This window comes from Micromys minutus, assembly GCF_963924665.1.
Source record: "Micromys minutus genome assembly, chromosome: 8".
NCBI lineage: Eukaryota > Metazoa > Chordata > Mammalia > Rodentia > Muridae > Micromys > Micromys minutus.
The window spans coordinates 22,157,150-22,174,010 of record NC_137977.1 but is presented as its reverse complement, the minus strand read 5'-3'; the positions used below and the strand labels follow the sequence as shown (position 1 = coordinate 22,174,010).

The window sequence follows — 16,861 nt, the reverse complement described above, 5'->3', positions numbered from 1 at the left end:
ACTGACCTCAGGGCAACAACCACGCATCTTCATCCCCACAACTTTAGTATTTTTTGCCAAAGGGAGATTTGAGTAAAGGAGAATGCCGTGAGCGCAAGATCCGTGCATAAGGGCCGCTGTCTGTTGAGCTTTGGCAGGTAGGTGTTCTGGGAAGTAGATTTCGCAGGAATGGTTTCTTTCCTGGGGGTTGATGATTTGGTTGCTGGTTTTCCTGGTTTGCTCCCAGCCGCTTTTTGGCAGAAGCTTGGCCTTGGAGCTTCAGCACAGTGTGGTACTGCTCAGCAATACAGGCTGCCTTTTTCTGAAGGTCTAGTTTCACTAGCATCATGTTATTCTGCAGTTCAGCCAGGGTCTGGTTCTAAGAACATTAAAGTTAGATAAAACATTAGGTATCTAGTACTATGTTGAGCTACAGCATACATTTTTATTTATCTCGGGTCTCATTAGCAGTGAGAAGTGGGATAGCTTAGTGGTAGAGAACCTGCTTCGCATACAGAAGCCCCGGGCTTTATGCATCTTTTTCTTCCCATTTTCCCTCCCAAATTCACACTGGAGTGGGCTGGAACAGAGAGCAGGATAAAGGGCTGCCCTCACCTGTTTGATTAAGATGTCATCACAGTTGGCTAATGCTTGGCGAAGCTTTCCTGCTCCAGTGCTGTGGCAACAGGCTCTTTCTGCTGACTGCAGAGACTGCCCTAGTTCCTGGAGCTCTGTCCGTAGCAGCCTTATATTCTGAAAAATCAACCACAGCAGCCAGGCTTATGGAGGGCTGGTAAGCTAGCTGGTTTAGCTGCCCAAGCTTGGCAATCTAGGAACCCACATGGTGGAAACAGAGAACCATTCTTCGGTCTTTCACATCACTACATACAAATAAATAAATGTGACGCAAAACCAGACTGGTTTCCATTCCTCAGGACTCTTGCACAAAAACAACAACAACAACAACAACAAAAAGAAAAACACCTTGTTCTCCATTAAATTTCTGACAGGGGGCTTTGAAACAGATTAAGGTTAAATACCTTCTGGCCCTCCTCTAACTTCTTATCCACATCAATGGTGAAAGGCTTGGCTGTGGGTGGTGGTTTTAACATTTGTTGATACTTCTGCAGCTCTGGGGGGGGGGCAATATAACAGAGAATATAACATTTAATGTATGGATTTCTCAGCTTTGGGCTGTAACATTAAGTAGCAGAATAAGGTATGGGTAGACATGGCTTGTAGTTGGAGTCAGCTGAGTGTGAATGCCGGCTTTTCCCTTCCCCACTTCCAGTGTCAGGCTTCCTGCCTTCCTTCCTCACCTTCAGTGGTAGAGTTTAACTCTGTTTTGCATTGCTCTAGTTCAGCTTTAACTTCCTGGAACTGCTGAGCGGAGGCAGAAGCTGCCAACCTTTGTGACCGCCGGAGGGACAGTTCACACCCCCCTGACTGTTGTGCCACTGGCTGCTGTTTGGCTTCCTGCAAGAGAGTTTCTAGCTCTTCAATTTTCTCATCCCGCTCCTAAGAGGGAAGCAGAGAGCACAGTTCTGTCCAGGGTCAGACAAATACCAAAGGACCAGACTAAAAGAACATAAACTTTCTTAACATTTATGCTTGACACTATATTAGCACACTTTCATGGAGAACTCATCTCTGAATTTAAACTCAATAGCTGCAAGGCATTAAGGGAAATCTAATAAAAATTTATTATACATTACCGCTCTTTCTAGAGTTTATAAAACTGTCAGCCTGGTCTACATAGGAATTTGAGAGCAACAATAGTGAGGCCCCATCTAAGAAATCCACAAAATGCTGGTAGTGGTGGTGGGGGTGGGGCACACCTTTAGTCCCAAGCACTCAGGAGGCAGAGGCTGGTGGATCCCTGAGTTTAAGGTCAGCCTCGTCTATAAGAGTGAGTTCTAGAACAGCCAAACTCTGTCCTGAAAAACCAGGCCAACCAACAGCCAAGTGGCTGTGAGACTGTTGAGTGAACTCACCTGAATCTGTTCTTGGTAGAACGTTGTCAGTGATTCCTTCAGGATCTTCAGTTTCTCCTCATACAGTTCCTCCAACAGTTCCTTTTGTGTGTCCAGACGCTCACTGTCAGAAAAGGGTAGTAAGGATCCCCGGTGAAGCTGGGGAACAGAACCTGCACACCCCACTGCTGTCCCCTCACAATGGGGGATGGGGCTAGGAGGGCCACTCAGTAGTACCTGCACCACTGCTCCCGTTGTTGCATCTGTTCCACCATCTCATTGCAAATTTCCTCACGGAGCTGTATCTCCAACTGCAGCTTTTCTTGTCGTTCTTTTAAAAGTAGTGCTTTCATGGCTTCCACCACCTGGAGTAGTTCCTAGAAGACCACATCTGTGAGATCTCCTGCACTTTTATAAAAAGGGCCAAATCCACCCAGAATACCTTGTGGAAAATATACAGCTGTTAAGCTGCTATGCTAGAGCTGCCCTGTATTCATTCTCACCTCCTTGCCATACATGGAGATGTCAGCTTCATCTTCAGGACTGTCCTCAAGGTCCGAGTCAGCCTTGCCCTCTTTCTTTAAGCCAGGGGACACCTGAAGACTGTGTTCCTTGATGAATGAATGCAGGGATGGGATTCCCAAATGCACAGGTGGGGCATGCACAAGCTAGAGGGAGAAAAAACAAATCTTAATTGATTCCTTAGCTACTTCCTAAGAGTTATTTTAAGACTGCCAGTCCTGCTAGGTGGTCCATGCCTTTAATTCCCAGATGCAGAGGCAGGTGGATCCCAACTTGGTTTACAGAGTGAGTTCTAGGATGGCCAGGACTCCATAGTAAAACCTTGACTCAAAAAAACCAAAAGAAAAGAAAAAAGATGCTAGTGCAAAGAAAATACAGTCACTATGTATATAGTTTCTCACCTGGCTGGCCAGGGCTGAGAATTTGGCTGCATGAAGAGTCTCATCATATGTAGATGCACAGGGATTCACATTGACAATCATACAAGAACGACCTCGACCTGTGAAGAAGCCTTGGAACACACGAGTCAACTTGCTGTCACGGAAAGGAATCAGGTTCTGCTTTGACCTTGCACAGAATCAGATAAACAACATTGTGAATATAACCACAGCCCTTGTGTGTATCCAAGCAACCACCCTCAGTTCTGACCTGGAACTGAGCAAATGGCCAGCCCCGGGCCACTCCAGCCGCCCCACAGCTCACCGATTCTGCTGATTCTGTCGGAGGGCAGCAATACAGCGGCCCAGGGTGTGCAGAGAAGTGTTAATGTTTCCTGCCTCCTTTAGCCGCTCACCACTTTTTTGATGTTTGCAGCGCTCTGAGCCAGCCAGATCACAGAGTGACAGTCTGGAGTAAAGCACAGGAGCTGATATAAGGAACTCATAGCTTATTGTATCATTTCTCTAGGGGAAGGGCCTACCAAGTTGCTTGTATCAAAAGAAGGAAAAGAGCAAATTCCTAAGTGAAAGAACTTACTCACTGATCTTGGGCACTATATCCCCTTCTCCCTGAAGGTGCAAGATTCTGATTGAGAATATGCTGTGACTGAAAAGGGAAAGGGAAAAATTGGTATCTTGTACGATCAGGTGGAGGGCTAGAGCTTTCTAGGTATAATCAAGAGTCAATTCTCACAACTCACCTGCGACTAGAGTGTTGGTTCATGTGGGTACTGGCAAAGCTCTGGTTCTTACGACCCACTTTCAAAAGTTTCCAAGCTTCCTCAACATCACGAACGTGAATCCAATTGAGGTCTGGAGTCGAGACAGTAATGTTGGAACACTTGGCCCCTTTTCTCATTTCCCCACGTCTTTCCAGGTTTCCTACCAACCTCCTCTACCTTTGCATACCTTTCACGTAAGGATTGCCATTTTGATCCTCACATAGCCTCAGTGTCTGTCTCTTATGCTGATGACTAGGTGGTTCTAGCAGGTCATAAAGCAATTCATTGTAGATCTCAAAGAAGGAGATCCAGACGGAGAAGCGAATGTCTGCTGGAACACTTACTGGGACAGTGTCTGGCTGTGCCCATAATTGACTTGTTTCTGTGAGAAAAACCAACATGTACATCATTAACCACGGAACATTCCATCTTACTTTGGTCTATAGGAACCTGGAAAGTGCAGGTGGCAGTCTCTGATCTATACTTCTTACAGCTGTTGGGAACAGGGAGTGAGTCCACTCCTGCCCCACGACTGCCCAGCACAGAGCTCACTCATGGTACATACCATCTAACTGGCTACTGCTGGTGAACTGACTTGTGGAAGACAGCCCAGCAATGCCACTGTCAAAGCTGTTGCTGGCACCTATCCGACTTTCAGCTTGGACACGTTTCTTCACGGAGGTAGACAGCTCCTCCTGAAGGGGCAGAGAGAGAAGATAAGCACTAATCTTTTCTGAAATCTGTACTGTTTATCCCAACTTCATGAGCACTTCACCTCTTGGAGGCCTCCGATCAGCAAGGACAGCTTCTTTATTTCCTCCTGTCGAATCTGCTTGCTGTCTAGCCAGATGACCTCATTGGACAACAAGGGCTTCAGATCAGGTGTTGGATGAAGTTGGCCTTGGAGACTATTAAAGATCAGAGCCAGAGACTGGGGAAGGATCCCTGCATCCTTACTAGTACCTAGAATAATATTAGCAATAAGATTTTTTACTCAAGACATCAAAAGGAAAGACAAACAAAGTGTCAGTTGGCAGCCCTGCCAAAGCTTACTGAAGCTTACCTTGGATTGTGTATGTTTTCCCTGAGTTGGTGACTCCATAGGTGTATATGAGCCAGTTCTGCCCTTTGAGTACATCCTTTACCATCTCCTTCATGGTCAGGTTGAAGAAGGACACCTGGCCCACTTCTGGCCCAAATATCTAGAAACAGACGGATTTCTCAGAGGCTACATTGCACCTACCATCTGTCTCCTGGGCGGGACTAGTATATAGACTCCTTCTCTGGAGTATTGCTCAAGCAGATTTCCCAGTGGACTCTAGTTGTTCCTAAATGCTAATGACTCTATCACCACCTGCTAGTATGGTTCATCCAAATTAAATACTTAAGGAATGATACTAAGTAATGCTGTACAGCTGGTTGTAAGCAAGGGTTTGGAGATGATGTGTCCAAATCCCAGTTCTGTCTTTACTACTGACTAGCTCTATAGCTTCCACAAAGTTATCGTCATTGTAATATGTGCTACGGTATCCTGATCAGGTAGAAGAGCAGTAATAATAAGATCAGTGGCAGTTCATGAACATAAAAATATCCCACACATTGACTAGCACATAAAAGGTCTTAAGATTACAGATACATACATGTAAAGAACTCACACTCAAGTAGAAATCTTTTAAGGAAGAAATAAATTTCCCCCTAAATGCTGGGACTTTGTTGATAGATACACCAGTATTGCATACCTGGGAAAAGGTGAATTTGTGAGTGGCTCGACCAATTCCCCTCTCATTACTCTTCAAGGCAAAGGAGTCTTTGGGTGCCTGTAGCAGAAGGGTTTCTGTGTTCTCAATACAGACACAACCCTAGAAGGTAGAAAGAGGTTACATAGTAAAGAAGCATTCCTGGGGGAGCCTCTTCTGTACCACAACATGTTATCCACTTAAATCCCACCTGATCTTCCTGTCTGTCCAACTCAGAAGTTAAGAATGGTCTGATTCGAAGATAAACTTTCATCTTCTCTGCAGTGTCCTCCAATGGAACCTGTAACAGATTCCAGGGTTATCGTCTAAACTAGAACACATCCTAGATCCCAGGAAGCGTGCTACCACTCCCTCGTTCCATATCAGTTGTTCTAGCTCACCCTCCCCTGTTTCAACACTGCCCTGCAAACCTGGCTTGCTGTTTCAATGTTCAGAGGTAGCATGGGTTAATGTTTGAAAATCACATGTGGGCTGGAGAGATGGCTCAGAAGTTTAAGAGCACCGACTGCTCTTTCAGAGGTCCGGAGTTCAATTCCCAGCAACCACATGGTGGCTCACACCATCTGTAATAAGATCTGATGCCCTCTTCTGGTGTGTCTGAAGACAGTGACAGTGTACTCATATAAATATAATTCATTAAAAAGAAAATCACCAAGTATAGTGGTGTGTGCTTATATTCTCAATACTCAGTAGTAGGTATAGATGGGGGATCAGAAATTTAAGGCCAGCCTTTACAAATACTATCTCAAAGTAAATAATTTTTACTTATTTGTTTTTGTTTGTGAAGGTATTAGATCCACTGGAGTCTGAAGTTACAAGCAATTGTGAGCCACCTAACATTGGAGTTGTGAAACTAAGTTGGGTCATCTGAAAAAACAGGAAGGGCTCTTGACCCTGACCCATCTCTCCAATTCTGATAAATGCAATTTTTTTTTTTCAAAGCACAGTAATGAAAATTGGGTTGGTAAGATGGCTCACCTTGCTCAACAAGCCTGCCAACTTGAGTCCAATCACAGGGACACATATAACAGAAGAGAACTGACTCTACAAAGTTATCCTGACTCCCACCTGTGCATATCCCCCATCATACTTAAAATAACAATAGACATGCATGAATTAGAGCCTCTATCTCATCATTTAGTAGTTAGGAGACCATGAACAAATTCTGAGTGATTCATCTGAAGAATGAAGTAAGAGAATGTCTCTGTACTCCCAAGGACACTGAATTCTAAGTAGTAAAAATGTATTGCACCTAGTGGACAGAGGCCAAAAACACTACTAAACATCTTGCCAAGCACAGGGCAGCCCCCTCCTACAAAGGTTTGGCTCCAAACAACAATAGTGCTGCTATAACTGAGGATCTTTGTCTATGATTATCAATGAAACAAGAATTCCATTCTACCTACTTAAGACCACCATGATTCTCTGCAGATATTTGTAAGTGGTACTGATATTTGAACCTAGGCATACTGAACATGCACTCACACCTTCATCCTTGTACCTATTACCATTAATAGTGTGTACTAGAGAAATAAGATTATCTTTCCCTAACTGAAAGCATGATGCAAGTGGGATATTTTATGAATATAATGCCAATAATATTCCTAGAGGTATAGATTTTTTCATTTGTTTTGGTTTTTTGAGACAGAATTTCTCTGTGTGGTCCTAGCTGTCATGGAACTCACTTGGCCGACCAGGTCGGCCTTGAACTAACAGAGATTTGCTATTTCTGCCTCCCAGGTGCTGGGATTAAAAATATGCACCACAATCCCCAGCCTTGCCCTTAAATTTTAAATGCTCTTTCATTTCTTCAGGATTTCTGGCCTTTGATCTTATATTACCTTGTATAAATAACTATTAAGATGAAGATACCTCTTTCTGCTCCTCAGACATTCAACTCTTTTACCTGTTTGTCCTCCAGAGAGGCTGAGATGACAGAGCAGTCTGACAACAGGTCCTTTCGGACCACAGACCTCAGATCTGCAGCGGTGGATTCTAATACGGGGGAGTCTACAGCATCCTCATCCGAGAGTAAGCCCGCTGGCGGAGAAAGGATCCCGTGAGACATGACGAGCAGAGTCAGTCTATGTCTAAAGGGAGATACGAGTAGTTGGGTAGAACATTAACGCACAAAACCCGCAAACCTAGGTTAAAAAACAGTCCTCTGGTAAGGGGGAATGTCCTTACTTTGGACACACCATTATCAGCCAAGGGGTAGAGAATGAGAACAAGTACTGCAGCCCGAGGCTGCATTTCTGAAGGTGAAAAGGTATGGAGAGAACAGAAGGCCACACTCCACAAAGGCTGTCTACAGGCCCGCCAGTGCAAGTGTGTTTCAGGATCCCAAGGGTACTTTTCCAACTCACTCCAAAGATCACGAGAACTCTGGAATTAAGGAAGACACGAGTCTTCTGCAGACTAAGATATGCAAGCAACAGTCGATAACCGGAGCTCCAGCCCAATTGCACTCACCCAAAGACAGTCTGCCTCGCTGCTTTTCCGATCCTAGCTTCTACTCAGCTGTGACCCAGGTCTCCAGCTACTGGAGAGCACAACTCCGCCCACGAGGAACAGCTTTGTTCCTCATACAATGTTTTAAATTGCGCGCTGAGCTTATCCAGCCAATCGGAAAGCGAAGCCTGAAGGAACCAATCAGCAAAAGGGAGGGGGCAGAGCCGACCGGAAGATCGTTTGCTTTAAGCAAACGTGGGTCCGGGTTACCAACTGTCATTTCCAAGTTGTTTGTTATGCGGTTTGTTTCACTTATTTCTAAACCTAGACTTTCTTCCCTGGGGCGTTAGCTACGATTCTTTGTCCTTTATTGGTTAAAAGGAAAATATTTCCTAGAGGGACTTCGCGTTTATTAGGGCAAACTGACCCACCCACATTACCCACGAGGCACTGCGAACAGACTCATACTGGCTTTTCCCAGAGTTCCCTGCGTCTGTCGCAAGCTTTGAAGACGTCGAGGCCAAAATGGCGACCGGGACTGGCAGTGAGTATCGGAACCACTTTAATGGTCAAGGCCTTAATAGAGTCGAGACTAGGCATCCCACTTCTCAGGCGTGGGAGGAGTGGGTTGTCAGAGAGCGCAAAGTTCAGAGACCTGCCTTTCATGTCGCGTCCAGGACCACCACCTGGAGTTTAACAGTGTTGAGAGGAAACGGAGGCTGGTGAGAAACAGCCCAGGAAGCCTTTGTGTGCTAGGCGCTCTCTAGGGTAAAACATAGAGGCAGTATGAAGTGGCCAGCGACTCAGTTGTTTATCTAACCAAGCTGTGAGAAGCAGTCGAAATGATATGTTAACTGTAGGCGTTTTCTGCCATCGGTGAAAACGCTACTTGTGTATTTCAGCCATTTTTCAGTTTCACCAACCAACCGTTTTATACCGGACACTTGAGGGGGGAGGGGCTGAAATGTAAACAACTTTATGCAAAGAAGGAGGTGGGCAGTAGGAAACCGTGGCCGCTTGGAATCTTGGGAAACTAGCCTGAATTCAAACGGAAAGTTTTAAAACTGATTTTTTAAATGAAAACCTTACTACCTTATTTTAACGCAACACTGCCAGTTATTATTATTTTTGGAAGCCATGGCATTTAAACACAATGTTCTATAAATACGTATTCAATAAAAGTACCCTGGCCAATAATGGTAATATTTCATTGGAATGGTGAAAAATCAAGATTGGGTGATAATTAATGGTAGTAGTTCACATTGTTCGAACAAGTTCGAGATTTATTTATTTAGAGACAGGCTTTTATTGTGTGACTACCCTGGCTGGCCTGGAACTCACTCTGCAGATCAGGTCTGTCTCACAAAAGTCTGTCTGCCCCTGCTTACTGAAAAGCAGGATCACTGCTCCACAGTCTGCCTGGAGTGTTGTTTCATATCATCAGGCTTTTAGCTCTTCTGGGGCTTAGAGGTTGTTTCTTAGCCTTCTTTATTTCCAGAGCACAAGCTGCTGAGTACTGGCCCAACAGAACCATGGTCTATCCGAGAGAAGTTGTGTTTAGCATCTTCTGTCATGAGGAGTGGGGATCAGAACTGGTAAGGAATCTAAGATATCTGCTTTCTTGAGATGCTGCACCGAGTATCTTTATTTTTGTTTTTTGTTTCTTTTTGAAACAGGTTTTCTCTGTGTAACCCTGGTTATCTTAGAATTCATCCTGTAGACCAGGCTAGCCTGAACTCAGAGAATGCCTACTTCTGCCTTCCTAGCACTGGAATTAAAGACATGTGCAATCTAGTTAGCCAGGACTAAGAATTTTTCACTTCAGTATATTCCTTAAGTTACCTTAAGCTTTATGTGGTAGTCAGCTTTATCAAAATACAAATCACATACATAAGCCTACTGGAAGGGAAAATATTGATGGTTTCTTCTATTTTCACAGAATTGTGCAGCTGTCCCAGCAGTTTAAGAAGTCTCTTTAATCTTTAAAGTAAATCTACACTTACCTCTTCCTCTCTTCCCTGAACAGTCTACTTTCTTTTCCTAGATCTGGTTATCCTTTAGGTATAATATGTAGTCTTCTGGGACTAGCTTTTTAGTTAGTTAATATAGCACTATTCAAGATTTATTCATATGTAATAGATATTAATACTTCTTTTCTAGTATTGGCCAGATAATAGCATGAACTATCTTCTTCCATATCTGGAGATTGAGTTCCAGGACCTTTTAGGGTCTAAAAATGGTGATAGCTAAATTCCTTTAGATAACATACTTCATATTTGCATGTAACCAACACATATACTCCTGAATACTCCAAATTATCTCTAGATCATATTACCTAATACAAGGAAATAGCTTGTAAGTGGTTTGAGGCAGAGGAACCTTTGTGTGTGTGCTGACACTTCGGCAAACTTTTATCTCCAAAAATATTTACATTATAATTCATAATGGTAGCAAAATAATTATGAAGTGGCAACAAAAATAATCTGGTTGGGAGTCGCCACAACATGAGAAACTGTAGTAAAGGAACACCACGTTAGGAATTTTGAGATCCACTGGTTTAGGGACTAAGTCTGTACAAGTGCAAACACAGCTTTTTGTTTGTTTTTGGATATGACTGTAATGTCCAACCTAGGCTGAGGAAATCCAAGAATGTATATCCCCTGGCTATAAACAGTCAATTGCATATTCATTACCTGACATTTGGGCTTCTACCTTGGGACAGATATGGGTTTGAATTAAATCTTTATGGACTTAGTCTTCAGTTCCCCAGAGATTTCATCCAAGAAGTAGAGTAGTAGAGTGTCAGGGTCATGTTTTTTGAGGAACTGCCAAGCCATTTTCTTTATTATTTTAAAAATTAAGTATGTTTATCTGTGTATTGGGGGAGGGAGATATGGGCATATCAGTGCAGAATCCCTTGGGAGCCAGAAGAGGACATCAGATCCCCTGGAGTTGCAGGTAGTTATGAAACATCTGACTTACATTGGTTCCTACACAAATTTGGGCTCTATGTAAGAGCAATATGTGCTCTTAACTCCTGAGCCATTTCTTCATCCCTCCAAATTTTGGAGAATAGAGTTGCTGGGGGTGGAACTCAGAATTTCATGCATGCTGAGTAGAGATTCTACCGTGTTTTTTTTTTTTTTTTTTTTTTTTTTAAACAAGAGTCTCACTCTGTAGATCTGACTGGCCTCCAACTCACAGGTCCTCCTACCCTGTCTTGTAAATGCTAGGATTAAAGGCATGTGCTATCATGCTCAGAAAAAGAGAAGGATAGCCCAGACTGTCACAAGTTCAGACCTCTGTTGATTGTTTCCTTCCTTTCTCCCTCCCTCCCTACCTCTTTCTTTCTTTCTTTCTTTCTTTCTTTCTTTCTTTCTTTCTTTCTTTCTTTCTTTTTCCTTCCTTCCTTTCTTTTGTTTTTTTTTTTTTTTCTTTCTTTTTTTATGACTGGCTCAAACCATTATTTCTTTTTGCTAAGCTAGCTTCAAACTCCCTTTGGTGCCTAAGATGACCTTGGACTCCTGGTGCTACCTTTACCTGTGATTATTGGCATGTACCATGAGGCCCAGTTATTGTAGTACAGATCAAACCAAGGTTTCATGCATGCTAGGCAGGTACTCTGATAACTGAACTATAGGCCCATTCTCTTCGGTTTCTTTTTCTGCTTCACTATATTTCTTTATTTTTATAGTAGCTGTGCTAGTAAGTCATCTCATTATAGATTCTGTTCTATATGTAATGTGATTGCGTGTGCACATGTATGGGTGGAGGTCAGAAGACAGCTCGCAGGATTTGATAATCTTTCCACCTTGTGGATTATGGGAATCAAAGTCAGATCTTCAGGCTTGAGGACAAGTGTCTTTAACAGCTGAGCCAACTTACTGTACCATGTTTTTGTTTTTTAATGCAGGATCTGTGTATGTTGTCATTTAGACTGGCCTAGATCTCAGTGATTTCCCCCTTTTAGACTCGCGATCTAGAATTAAAAATGTGAGTCATCAGGCTGGAGAGATGGCTCAGTGGTTAAGAACACTGACTGCTCTTCCAGAAGTCCTGAGTTTAATTCCCAGCAACCACATGGTGGCTCACAACTATCTGTAATGAGATCTGATACCATCTTCTGGTGTGTCTGAAGACAGCTACAGTGTATTCATAACATAAAAGAAGAAATAAATCTTTTTTTAAAAATGTGAGCTATCACATCTAGTTGCCTATTATTTTGGGTTTTTGGTTTTTCCTGCTTCTCTGTGTAGCACTGGCTGTCCTGTAACTCACTCTGTAGACCAAGCTGGCCTCAGATTCTTAGAGATCCACCTGCCTCCCTGAATGCTAGGAATAAAGGTGTGCAACAACACTGCCTGGCATTCTTAACATTGTTTTGATATATATTTCTCTGATAAACTGTGTATGGTAATTTCTTTTTCTTGTGGTTCTGGGATCAAACTTAGGTTATAAGGCTTCTAGAACAAGCATCTTTACCTGAGAAGCTATCTTGCTCGCCCTGATTTTTTTTTTTTTTTTCCTTTTTGTAAGAGCATCTTATACCTGTATAGGCATTGTATATCTTTAAGAAATTTATATTTTTCCCCCCTTGGGGTCTATTTTTTATTTGGTTGAATTTCTTTTAGTAATTGCATTGTATTTCTTTGCATATTTTGGATCCTAATCTTTTGACTTTCTCCTTTTTGTATATTTCTACATTTTTTAAAGAAACACTCTTTTAATCACTTGTTTTTGTAATGTGTATGCGCTTTGCTTGATTATATGTCTGTAGCATATGTGTAGGCTAGAAGAGGGTTCAAGATCCCCAGAACTGGAGTTGCAGATGGTTTTGAGCTACCACATGAGTGCTGAGAACTGAACCTGGGTCCTCTGGATAGGAGCCAGTGATCTTAACCACTGACTTACCTTTCCAACCTGTCTCGATACACTTTTGATTGATTTTATTTACAGCACAAAAGTTTTGAAGATTTTTTTTTTTTTTTTTTTTTTTTTTTTGATACATTGCCCTGGTTGTCTGGAACTCAACTGTATTGACCAGGCTGGCCTTAAACTTACAGATACTTGTCTGTCTCAGCCTCCCAAGTCCTGGGATTAAAGGCGGGAGCTGCCAGGCCCAGCCAAGTTAATACCAATTTAGTTTTTTCTATTGCTTTATTTGAGAATTAGCTAGGAAAATATGTTTTGCCTTTTTGTTTGTTGGCTTTTACTATTAAAAATTATTTTTTTAAACATTATTATTTCGTGTGTATCAGTGTTTTGCCTGCATGTATGTATATGTACCATGTGCTTTTCTGGTGCCTTTAGAGGTCAGAAGTCACGGATCCTCAGAGACTGGAATTTTATAGGTAGTTGTGAGCTATTGTAAATGCTGGGAATTAGACTTGGGTTATCTGTAAAAGCAACAAGTTCTCAACCATGAAACCAACTCTTCAGCCCTGTACTTTATTTTTTCTTTCAAACATGGTTTTGGGTATGAAGGTCAGAGGACATCTTTGTGGAGTTAGTTTTTTCCTTGGATTCCTGGATCAAAGTCAGGTTGTAAGGTTTTTAGAATAGGCAACTTTATCTGAACTTGCTGGTCCTGGTTTTTTTTTTTTCCCCCCTCTGACTTCAGGTCCTCTGCAACAACATTGCATTGTCTTAATCACTGAGGGATCTCTCTAATCTATTTTTGTTCTTAAAGCAATCTGGCTCTATAGTCCTGGCTGGAATTTAGCATGTAGCTGACCTTGACTACTTTCCAAAGGTTAGTAGGATTACAGGCATCCATGACTTTGCCTGGTATTATTTATTTTAAAGGCAGGACCATAATCACATAGAATAGCCTCAGTCTTATAGGTATTGTCCTGCCTCAACCTCTCAAGTTGTTAGGATTATAGGTATGTACCACCATACCCAGCCAACCTTACAATTTTCTTAACCTTATAATCAAATAGTTTCTTTCTGGACAGATTTTTCTGGGTTGTTTGTTTGTTTTAAAGATAGGGTCTGAATATGTGGTGTAGTTTGTCTTGAACTCACTCTTAGCCCAGCTTGGCCCAGAAATCTTAGTGGTTCCTCATTATGGAACCAGAACTTGTGAGTCAAGGATAGATAGCCTTGAATTTGATCTTTCTAACATACAGCTCAAATATATAAAACTTAATAATAATATGTAGTATTGTATATACCCAGCTAAATATAGAAAAATCTATAGCTATTGTACCACACACCTATCCCCACTGGAAATAAGAAGGGGGAGATAAGAGGATCAGGAATTCTAGAATAGCCTGAACTATAGGAGACATTTCCTTAAGAAAGAAAACAGAACCAAAAAAGCAAACCGTAGGCCAGAGATAAAGTTCATTTGGAAGAGTGTTTACCTAATAATCTTTAAGCCTTTAGATAAATTAAACTGGATTTCAACATGTGTTTCTGGGATTTTAGCTTATAGGAGGACGTAGAGGCAGGGGGATTCAGAAGTTCCAGGTCATCCTTAGCTATATAAAGCCAGGGCTAGTCTGGATATATGAGACTCTGATGAAACACAACAAAACCTCATAAATTTTAACTATTGAGATGGGTTTATAAAATTTCAGCACCAGTCAATTTTTTTTCTGTCTTTCTGTGTGTATAGGTGTTTTGAGACTATTGCTCTGATTGACCTAGAACTTGCCTTGTAAACTAGACTGGCCTTGAGTAATCTTCCTGTTTCTGCTTCCAGAGTGCTGGGATTATAGGTATATATCTCTATACCTGGCCAACTGTTAAATTTTCAAGCAGCTTTCTAGAGATATTTCTGCTTTTAAAAACAATCTGGTGTGTTTTTTTTCTCCCTCCCAAATATAGTTGACATTTAACAACAACAAAAAGCATCATTGTAGCTTAAATTGTTCTGTATTTTATTCTATAATACTTAACAATATCACATATTTCAGTCATAAAATTTGGGGAAGCACTTGAGTACTTGAAACAATATGTTTCCACTGGAATGTCTTTTGTTGGTTATAAAGATTTGATTTTTTTTTTTTTTTTTTTTTTTTTTTTTTTTTTGTTATTAGCCTCCAAATCTCTATGTAGCTCTAACTCGTGATCTTGACCTCAAGATTTTATGTGTCTGCTAATTGTTAGGGTCATTTGTGTGCACTAGCACAGTCAGATAATATTTAATTACAAAAAGTACAAAGACTGACTTTTGTCTTCTAATCCAGTGACTATGACCTTGTTTTTGTTCATGTAGTTACTTTTTTCCCCATTAATTAATTTATTCACTTGGTATCCCAATTGCAGCCCTCATACCTCTTCCCAATCCTCTCCATATGAGCCCTCTCCCCATCCCATCCTCCCTTTCACCTCTGAGAAGTGGGAGGTTCCTTCTGGGTGCATCCTCTCCCACTGAGGGAGTAGGATGCACAGGCAGGCAGCAGAGTCGGGATCAGCCCTCATTCCATTGGTTGGGGAATGTGCATGAAGACCATGCTGCACATGCTCTTTGGTTGGTTGTGTTGTTACTTTGATTACGGATATGGTCTAGTGCTTAGCTTTTCCTGTCAGGAAGACAGTGAAGATGTTTAACATATTTAAAGAGCCTGATTGGTAGAAATGCTCTTGGAGGATTTTTGACATAGGATTTTACTTTGTTTTGACTGCCTGACTGGCCATGTAGACCAAAACCCAGTTGATTTTTGGGTCAGGTTTGTGGGGTAGGGAGATGGCAGTGACTACAGGTCTCGTTGTTTAGTTCTGGCTGACCTGATACTCATGTAATTCAGGATAGTCTTAAGCTTCTCATAGTTCTCCTGTCTCACTCCTGCTTGTTAGAATTATAAGTACATATTTTACACAGTAAAAAAAAAATACTTGATAAAATTTAAACAGCTGAACATGGTGGTGCATACTTTTAATCCTTGCCCTCAGGATTCTGAGGCAACTGGATCTTTGTGAGTTGAAGGCTAGCCTGGTCTACAAAAGGAGTTCTAGGACAGCCAGGGCTGTTTCACATAAAAACCCTATCTTTAAAAAATTAAGGTTAATAAAGGTATTTAAATACAGTATCATAATGAGGGTTTAGAGAGAAAGGGACTACTCAGAAGGAAAAATGAGAGCAGGCTGTAGGTTTCTCAAAAAGCAGTCCTAAAAGAAAGATATTAAATTATAGGTACTGGTTTTTCAAGGGGAATAAGAGCTTATTTTAAAAATTAGTCTAGGCTGAGGATATAGTTTGGTCATATAGTATTTGCCTACATATGTGAGGCCCTGGATTTATTTACAGATTTTTAACATTGCATTTTAATTTATTGTGCATATATGTGTATATGGGTGTATGCAAGCCACTGTGGGTAGTGTGGGAGTTGGAGAACAGATAGTAAGAGTTGATACTTGTACCCTGTAGATACAGTAGATGTTGGTTCCGGGAGTGGGATTAGGATTAGACTTGGCAGCAAGTGCCTTTACCCACTGGGCTATTTCACGAGTCCCTGAATTGCTTCTTAAATAGTTGGCATCATTTTCCAACTAGAGGGCTAGCTGTGGTGGAGCATTTACCTAACATGTGGGTGAACATCTGGGTTTTATTCTCAGCACTGAAAAGTAGGTAGGGTTAATAATAAAGGAAATGTATTCTAATATTTCTTTATAGCAATTCTTTATTATTATTATTATTATTTATTATTACTATTATTATTCTTTGAGCTCAGTGTACCTCAAGGTTTTTCTCATTTTATAGGGTATCAGTTAGCAGAGCAATCAAGCCCTTTGCAGAGCCTGGCCGGCCTCCAGACTGGTTCTCTCAAAAAGTAAGTTACCAATCAGATTTTCTTTTATACTCACTGGAATATGAAATTGGTTCTTTACCAGGTTTTGTCTTGTTACTTACAAGGTTTTCTGTATCATGAAGGGGAAAATAACTTATGCTATAGGCTAGATATATTGGTACATGCCTGTAATTGTAGCAGTTGGGAGCAGGAGCATGTCAACATATGAGAGACCAGCCTGGTTTATATGCTGAGTTTCAAGCCAACAAGGACTATATAACA

The 16,861-nt window shown here is 41.6% G+C and overlaps 1 protein-coding gene and 1 long non-coding RNA gene across 2 annotated transcripts; one reads left to right on the top strand and one right to left on the bottom strand.

Annotated features, from left to right (window-relative positions):
* Positions 1 to 5: 5 nt before the first annotated feature.
* KIF20A (kinesin family member 20A) lies at positions 6 to 7,458 on the bottom strand (the record flags this gene model as incomplete). Its single annotated transcript, XM_080919793.1, has 18 exons — positions 6 to 358; positions 595 to 732; positions 1,020 to 1,111; positions 1,299 to 1,497; positions 1,974 to 2,076; positions 2,190 to 2,329; positions 2,456 to 2,620; positions 2,876 to 3,041; positions 3,177 to 3,320; positions 3,450 to 3,518; positions 3,613 to 3,724; positions 3,821 to 4,015; positions 4,199 to 4,328; positions 4,409 to 4,596; positions 4,697 to 4,835; positions 5,373 to 5,492; positions 5,581 to 5,670; positions 7,297 to 7,458. 18 exons carry the CDS (start codon positions 7,456 to 7,458, stop codon positions 44 to 46), a joined length of 2,667 nt encoding a protein of 888 aa, XP_080775919.1. The 3' UTR covers positions 6 to 43.
* An 889-nt stretch (positions 7,459 to 8,347) lies between these two features.
* On the top strand, positions 8,348 to 16,620 carry LOC308423301. Its single transcript, XR_013975103.1, has 3 exons — positions 8,348 to 8,385; positions 9,340 to 9,436; positions 16,552 to 16,620. It is a non-coding gene; the product is annotated as an uncharacterized lncRNA (long non-coding RNA).
* Positions 16,621 to 16,861: the final 241 nt, after the last annotated feature.